Here is an 8,925-nt window from a genome sequence, read left to right as displayed (position 1 = left end):
AGGCAGGACTGGCTGTTCCTGGACAACTTAAAGGTTTCTGGCCTATATTAAAGACTTGGATCTATGCCAACTTCTCACACAAAGTTAACTTTAAATGACTTGGGTGCTGCTCTGACAGGCACCTTCTGTTAACTGATCAAATCAGTGTACTCCAATCAAGAAGGCACTAGGCTGTATTCTGACATCAAACAGTGACAAGTTCGGACTGGCTCAGAGGTGGTTGGCAGGATTGAAGCCTCCTTGCCAAAGAGAACTGGGCAGAATGTGGTTTCAAATGCTACTGACAGATGGTTTTTTACCACATGCAATGAGAACCCACACGATAAAGGTTTTACCAGCTTCCAAAGAGCCCCAGGGTGTAGATGGGGTAGGTTGGTCATGAAATGATGGTTGTTAGTGCCTGGTGGATCCACAGAGTTTCATCACACTACTCTGTCCTCTTTTGTGTATGTTAAAATGAAGTCCAAAAAATAAATAAATAAATAGTACAAATAGTCTGTGAATAATTTGGGATCCTGACCAAAGAAACTTCTTCCACACTAAAACAGGACCACAGTGAGATGCTGATTTTTTGCAAAGGACACGTTTACTCCTTCAGTACAAAATGGCATGTGTTACATGTCAAAGTAAGCCCATCCCTTCACTTGGTTCTCCTTTTACATTTTCCAAGGCTAATGCAAAAATCACAGAAGCTAATTTTCCTAAAGACATCTTCAGCACCTATAGTGTCTATACAGTGCACAACTAAGAATCTGGGCTTAGCAGGCACTGCATCCCTCCTGAGAGCTGATCCTTGCAGAATAACCAAGCACTGAATGAAAAACAGGAAATGAACAGTGACAGGGAAGAAGGAGATCTAAGTTGTGACCATTACCTGTTAAAAATGTCATCATCTTCACCTCCCCAGCCCCAATAATTATTAGGAAATCCATTGATGGTGAGAAACTGTTGTTTACTTAGAGCAGAGACACCTCCAAAATACTGAACATAAGGTAGGCTGAGGAAATAAAAAAAAACACACACACATATACACAAGGGACCAGTTATTAGTAAGTTTTGACTTTCTCAAAAAAAAAAAGCTTGATCAAAACAGAAACACTTCTAAGTTATTTTTATTCTCTGGAACTTTTTAAGCGGGGGTTTATGAGGGTTTTCTTTGTTCTGTTTTTATATCAGACAAAGAGTATTTTAGAGAAGATATATCTCAAAAAGTAGAGTCTAAAGTAGAGTCTTCCTCATTCTAAGAATACTGTGTTGCTTCTGTGGTGATCTAGAAAATCAGTCAGTGACAAGAGCATAAAGCTCAGTTTTTCTACACTGCTCAGGAATCTGTTTCTCAGGTGTCCTGCTCCTGCACAGGAAATCCTTATCCAGGAGGTCCAGGAATCTGAGTGTTTTACAGTCTCCCTGTGCTCATCCATCTACTAGTCTAGCTTTCATTCTTCTTAAGGTATATTGGCCTGAACACTGACTCTAACAATCAAGACAGCATTTCTAAAAATTTCCTAAAAATAAAATTTTCTTAGAAATTTCTACCATATACTGAACTTAGCAAAATGTATAATGGTGAAGCTATTTGGACACATTTTCAAGCAGCAGGGCATCAGGGAGCTCTCATCTGTCTAAATCTTTTTATATTTCAATATTTCAATGGTTATGACTCTTGGGCTCCTGAGGGATACAGAGGAAGCAGTGATGAGAAATGTCAAGAATCAGGATGTGCCTGGAGGCCATGCAAAGGCCTTCTGTGGGTGCTTTAAAGGTTATGGTTTTGTGATGACCCCGTGCACAGTTCCAAAACACACTCGGTCTCTTACTAGAATCCAAAGAGACCAAAATCTATCACACAAATTATGGAAAACTCTAACTCAGACTTAGAGGGACAAGTCAGGCAAACCATACAGAACCTATGAAAAGAAAAAGCGATTCTTATTTTCAAATACATGCAGGAATTCTGACTGCAAGTATCCGTAAGTGAAGATCCCTGGGGCCTGCTTTAGAATCTAAGGTAATCTGTTTGTAATGAGGTGTCATCACCGAGGTGCCAAGTCATCCACCTTTCGGCTTTCCTCACACTCAGCCTGCACTTAAAATGTGACGGTTTGAACCAGAGGTGCCCAGGCCAAGATTTTTTGATAATCAGTGTTTTTACAGAAATGGATTCTTTGCCACTTTGAAGGGAAGTACAGCTCAGTTGATAAGATCTGCTTTTGCTGTTTCTGCTGCTTTCTCTTATCTCCTTCTGCCCCATCTCACAAGCTTAAGTGGTTCTGGAAAAAACAGACATGGTGCTGTGGTAAAGAATTAGGTGCTCACCACCATGCTTCCAGGGAGGAATTAAGAGAGGCCGGGGTACGAGCCCGTGCATCTCAAAGAGAAGATGACACAAACAGGGAGGAGAGGGAGGGAAGATGTGGGGCAGAGTGCTGTTTACAATTTTTTTCCCCCTTGAAGACAGCAAGTTTACGGCCTGAATACTTTTGATCTGGGGGAAGGACTTCATAACATCCCTAACTATATTCATCTCAAAGAGCTCATTCCCTCAGCAAAGGAAGATAGAAAGAATTATGAGAATAAAACTGAGTCTGAAAGAAAGCAACTGTATCCAAACCAAGGGACTGCTTGCTGGTCAGGCCCAGGCCGGCCCACCCTTGTAATCGGCCCGAGGCAGGTGCGTATACAAACTGTAACCTGTAGCACAACTTCCTGCAGCTTCTTACAGCAGGGAGGGAAGCGTCAGGTTATGCAACTGATAGGTGATTTAAAACCAATTTGTCTTAATACGAGTATGGATAAATTATGGAAGAAAATAAACATTTGTTTGTTTCTTTATTAAGATAAAACTATGGACTACAGGGTAATTTTCCACCTATGAAAAAATGCTTTGGATTATACCACTGTCCCTGGGGGCAAGCATCAGCTGACCTTCTCACTAAGGGCATTTGGGTAGAAACATTTGGGCCTCAGGTTTAAGCAGAAGCCTGTGTGTTGCTGAGAAATAGAATCATGTTTCTGTTTAAAAATCATGTTCTGCTTAAAGTACCAAGGAACATTTACTGAGGTATGTAAGCCCTAGAATTTACTAGAGGAGAATGATTCTAATTTGCTTCCCAAACTGGGTGGGGAAGGAGAGAGAAGAAAACAAAGAAACAGGATTTGTCTGGAGCCTAGACGAGCCATCTCAAACATTAAAAACTATTCTTGTCTGGAGGTACAGAGATTATAGGCATTTCTGCACTCCACTTACCTTCTCAAACAATAACTAATTTTGGACTTAAAAAGCACTCATTTCTCAGAGTAGGCATTCTTTTCCAGAGCCTAAAGAGACACTCCTGGGCTGGAGGAACTGCATTTCCTGTTGTCATATCACAGAGAAATGTGTTTTCTGTGGACTTCGGTGAACAGCTCTTACCTAAATCCAAACTTATCCATTGCTACAGAAATGTGCCGTGGCTGTGAAAAACACCTGTAGGCATTACGATCATCCATTGGAATGAGATCCACATCACTAAACACGAAGCAGCTGTAGTTGTAGTCTTTCAAGGCCTCTCGAAAGCCAATGTTGAGGAGCTTAGCACGATTGAACATGGACTCTCCAGCCTAGTGCAGAAACAAAAGAAGTGATATCAGATGCCAGAAGGCCTTTCGGCAGAACACAGGGACTGGTAACTTGTCTACTACACATGGTCATTACTCCACTTTTGGGCCTCATTTTTCTGCCCTCATTTACAAATTAATATCAAGTGGTATAGCCTGAGTCAGCAATCCCACTTCTCAGAATTATCCTGTAGGACTTGTAAATGTGAGAATGATATATGAATGATGTAGTTCCCCAAGGAGTGTTCGTCATAGCAAAAGATTGCAAACAATGACATAAGCACCACTAGGGAACTAGTTAAATAAATCATGGTAGAGCCATATAACGGAATGGAGCTATTTTAAAATCTATGGAAGTGCTAAAAGGAAATAGTATTGATAGGTGAAAAGGCATTTAAACATACGTGTCATTTATTTACATACTATTTATAGACTAATTACAGAAAAGATACCCAGGAAACTAGTGCCTATGGGACTTTTCACTTCTACCCTCTTTATTTATATGGTCCACTAAGACTGATAACCACATCGTGTGCCTATCAGGTGTCTGTCACTAAACTAGGCACCAGAGAAGCAGGGCAAATCCAATTCAATCTCTGCCCTTCCAGCGTTCATAGCATATGGTGGGAAGCAGTGTGGTACATGCCACGATATAAATAGGGTGTCTGAGAGGGTGTATGTGAGAGAGGATAACACCTGCTTCAGGATGCCGACCACTGAGCCCCAAAGCACCAAGTCTGTTCATGCAAAGGTACTCCATGTTTTATTTACTTATATATTTTCAGTCTCCCCCCACTAGAATGTATGCTCAACGAAGGCTGGGATTTTTTACATTTATTCACCCAGTGCCTTGAACACGGCCTGGCATACAATAAGAGCTCAATAAATAACGGACGGACGGACGGATGGGTGGATGGATGGATGGATGGATAAATTGATGGATGGGTTTCAACATGCAATGGCAGAGAGCAATCCTTTCTGAGAAGCTCTAACCAAAGGTCTCCTTCAGGGTCACCAGTGTGAGTCTCTGTTCTTAACCAAACCCCATGGCCCTATGTTACTAAGGGCAGTTACACCATTGACACCGCCATCCTTACACTTAGCAATTCATAAGCCCTTCCACACATGTGCTCTCATCCTGACCAGAATCCTCCCAACAACGCCATGAAGAAACTAAGGCCACATAAGTGACACAGTTGGGACTGGAGCCCAGCACTCTGGAATTCTCATTTTATGGTCTTTCCTAATCTCTCTTGGAATCAAGAAGATCAGGGCCCTCTACTTTGGAGAAAAAAAAAGTGTCTTGCAAGGAAGGACCTGAAGTGGTTACAAAGCTTCAGAAGTGGGATGCCCAAAGCACTCTCTCCAGGCTCTCGAGAGAAGACTTGTAAACTGGTGCTCCACAAGGCTGCCTCTATGAGCACAAAGCAGGCGAACAGCGCCACAAAACCCAGCTTCAGGTGGGTGACTCAGGAAAACGAACCACTCAAAGAAAACAAGTTCCAGGAAGTCATACAAAGCAGCCAAGAGACCACTAAGTGAATTAAGGAAGCATCTTACACAAGAGCTCCTTTCTTCAGCCCATGAGAAAGCTTTCTAACCATACATGGTGAAAGAGAAAACTGTGCCCAACATCACACGCTGTATTCTTTGGCTGTCTCACCAGTTAAGACTTTCAGAATTCTGCCTTTGGGTAATTCTCTAAAGTCATGAAGCAAAAAAAAGTTCAAAGTTTAGAAACTGCATATGAAAACCATGAAGTTGTTGTAATTATTATTATTGCAACAATACCTTGCTAATATTCATTGGGAAGATATGATAGATCAGGCACGGGGTGTTTTACATGCATGGCATTGTCATTTAATCATCTTAACAATCTTGTAACAACCTTCACCCCAAACCAGACTTACTTTCCTCCCCAAGCTTTCTACCTTTCAGTGATGGGCAGAGAGGCCTGTGCCTGGTACTTTCCTAGTTCCTTCAGCCCCATGAAGACTCTAGAAGAGTTAGCTTTCTCTGAACATTTTCAAACACAATTCAGACCCACTGAACACTTTTTCAAGTGAAAGGGCAGTGTCTCAACAAAGCCCTTCCACACCTGTGCAGCAGACCTCCAAGTGCAGCTGCCCAGTGTTCCCTTCTCTTGGACCTCTCTCTAATGACAGAGGCAAGGGGCTCTTAACCACAGGACCTGGCCGCCTGGCCACAACTGTTTGATCTAAGCAGACGCCTGACTGAGACTAAACTAAGCATTTTTCCTCTCCCAGGAACTGAAAATGTGGAGCCATAAATGGGCACCTCTGGAGCCAAGCCCCTAGAATGATGGCAGTCTGGAGGAGAAACCCAGGGAAGAGATTTGGTTCTGCCCCTTTCCCCACGTGGGATGCAATAGTTCCTTGGACTCAGTAAGGCATTCCAGTGTCTGGCCCACACTTAGAACCAGTTAGGCAGTTTTCTAAAATGACCTAACTATACATCACCCCTTCCACCCTTCCTCCCAGCCTGGCCTCAACCTGTGTGATCCTGGGAGAAGGGAATGGCAGAGTATATTTTTGCAGGTGTTAGCCCCTAGGAACACCAGATCAGCGGGATGATAGATGAGGGAAGTATGCGTCTTCCACTTTCTCCCTTGGGATTACGGAAATGTCAGTTCTAGGCTTCTTTGGGTGGACTGCTATAATACCGTGGGTAACATTCTTAATAAAAAAGACAGGCCCTGGCAAGTCCACAACTCCCAGCACTAACAGCAGGTGCCCATGCCTCTCAGGGGACCAGGAAGATATCCAGCCCCCATTCCTGCCCCTCCTCACTGGGCACATTCATCCAGTGTACCTGCCACTTCATTCATTCAAATCACCATTTATCAAGCACCTACTATTTGGCCAAGCCAAAATGTTATAATGTTATGACAGACACATGCATTTTTATCCCAGGAACGCCAGCTTCTTCATTTATTAGCTATGTGACTTTGAGCAAATCACACCTCTAGGCCTCAGTTTCCTCACTGGTCATAGGCATGACAACAGGTGGGTTGTAGTAAATGATGCACTGCATGAAAAGGCCCTAGCACACTGCCCAGCAACAAATGTTGGCAACCATTACGAAAGAAAGGGTTCCCATCCATCTTGAACAGTCAGACCTTTCAAAATGTCTCCCGGAGATCCAACCTGGAGACGCCTCCTTTTCTCCTATTTGTGTGCATGCTTCCCAATCAACGTCAAGATTCCTTCCAAATTCTGCTTCTCTGATAGGGGGAGGATTTTTGTAAGGATTAAGGCTCAAGAGAGTTAGCCTGTGGCTCATATGATGAGAATCTCTATAGCAGCCATGGAAAGAGATCTTTAGAGATGCGTGAAATGCTTAGGAAGTCACACATGGTGAAGGGGAGCTGGCGCACTGGGAGCAGATGTCCCTCTGAAAGACCGATCGTTTTAAAGTGCAGGCTTCATTTTCTATTGGTAGACAAGTTATACTTATCCCTTCCTTCTCGGGCAACTGGCTCCTCCTAGCAGAGAGAGAGGACAAAAGGAAAGATGAAAGGCCAAAAACCATATGGCATTCCCACAGCTGGACAGGGCAGCTGTCCCACTGACCAGAGCTCACAGAGAAGCATTTTATGACTGGCCATAAAATCCTGACAGTAGGTATATGAGTCGGTCAAACAGAACCAATGATGGCCAGTAAAGAAAGGACAGGAGCTTGGGCTTGGTCAGGCACGCTGGCCTGGGGTAGAGTGAGGACGCTTGAAGTGGGAGGCTTGGTATGGGACTGAAGGCCAAGCTCCCTGGAGGAGAGAAAAGAAGAAGCTACCTTCAGACACATCATGCAGCAAATCCTTCTGGCAGATCTGGGTGGCAGGGAGGAATGTCTTAAGAAGTACCAGGTGGCTCTCCAGGGCTATTCAAATCCTTTTTTAGAGCCCTCGTTTACACTAAAGATAGCAGAGAGCAAACAGTATGTCCACTGAAAATGGAATCCTCCTACACTGCTGGTGGGAATGTGATATGGTGCAGCCATCTTGGAAAGCAGTCTGGCAGTTCCTCAGATAAAGAATTACCACATGATTCGGCAATTCCACTCCCAGGATATATCCAAGGGGAATAAAAACACGTCGTCTACACAAAAACTTTTACACAGTGTTCATCGCAGCATCATTTACAATAGCTAAAAAGTAGAAATGGCACACATATCCATCAACAGATGAATTAACAAAATGTGGTGTATCCATACAACGGAATGTTATTCAGCAATAAAAAGGAATGAAATACAGACACATGCTACAACACAAATTAACCTTGAAAACATTATGCTAGGTGAAAGAAGTCAGTCACGAAGGATCGTATATTTGTTATGATTCCATTTATATGAAATGTCCAGAATAGGCAAATCTATAGACAGAAAGATTAGTGGTTGCCTAGGGCTGGGAGGAATAGAGAGATTGGTAGCTAAGAGGCATGGGGCTTCTTTTTGGCGTAATGACAATGTTCTAAACTGATCTTGTGGTGATGGATACACAATTCTGAATACGCTAAAAGCCACTGAGTTATATATTTTAAATAAGGAATTGTATGATATGTGATTATATCTGTTACCAAAAAAAAAGAAAAAGAAAAAGAAAAGAAAAGAAAGAAAGAGCAAGCCAACCCTAGAGACAGAAGAGGACCAGAAGGTCCTGTTTCTCCTCTCATATACTAGTCATTGAGTGTCTATGCTTAGCAGTAGGGATACATAAAAGGAAAAAACACAGGTTCACTTTTGGGGTGTTTCAAGTTAAATAGGCGATTATAATGGGCAGTGAGTACTTTATGGTAGACAGCTACCAGGGGAGGGAAGAGGAGGGGGGCAGGGTTGTCCGGGGAGCTACAGAGCCCAGCACAGATGGAGACCTGGATATGGAGACACTAACCTAGCCCCGGGGGATCGGAAGCTGTGAAGAAGTCAGCCAAGTTTAGTGAGGAGGCCTGAGAAGAGTATTCCTAGGAGAGCAGCATTTGTAAAGACTGTGAGGAAGAGAACTTTCAAGGAGCTATAAGAAATACAAAATAGGGAAGGCAGAATAAGATATGAAGGTGGAGGTGGATCAAATCATGGGACAGAGAGGGAGGCTGGGTACTCTGCTAAAATACTCAAGCTTTATCTTCGATTTAGGCCACATGGAGCCTTTGAAGGTTTTAAACAAGGATTATGTTTTGCATGTCAAGACGGGATTTGTGCCCCACGCCCCAACTGAAGGTGGGGAGACAGGTTTGGAAGCTGCTGTATGATTCATTTGAGACATAAAGACTAGGCAGTAATGGTGGGCAAGTGGATAATGCCTCCCCCAAGGGC

The 8,925-nt window shown here is 43.2% G+C and overlaps 1 protein-coding gene across 1 annotated transcript in view; it reads right to left on the bottom strand.

Annotated features, from left to right (window-relative positions):
- B4GALT1 (beta-1,4-galactosyltransferase 1) overlaps nt 1–8,925 on the bottom strand; it is a 45,581-nt gene that overhangs the window by 1,741 nt on the left and 34,915 nt on the right. Inside the window, exons 3-4 of the mRNA XM_015592672.2 lie at nt 3,413–3,600; nt 875–997 (exon numbers count right to left, since the gene is read on the bottom strand). Coding sequence (XP_015448158.1) covers nt 875–997; nt 3,413–3,600 — 311 coding nt within the window. The remainder of the gene's footprint in view (nt 1–874; nt 998–3,412; nt 3,601–8,925) is intronic.

The sequence above is a fragment of the Pteropus alecto genome, unplaced genomic scaffold (genome assembly GCF_000325575.1).
Source record: "Pteropus alecto unplaced genomic scaffold, ASM32557v1 scaffold206, whole genome shotgun sequence".
Lineage (NCBI taxonomy): Eukaryota > Metazoa > Chordata > Mammalia > Chiroptera > Pteropodidae > Pteropus > Pteropus alecto.
Note: the sequence above shows the minus strand (reverse complement) of the source record. Positions and strands in the feature narration are given on the sequence as shown.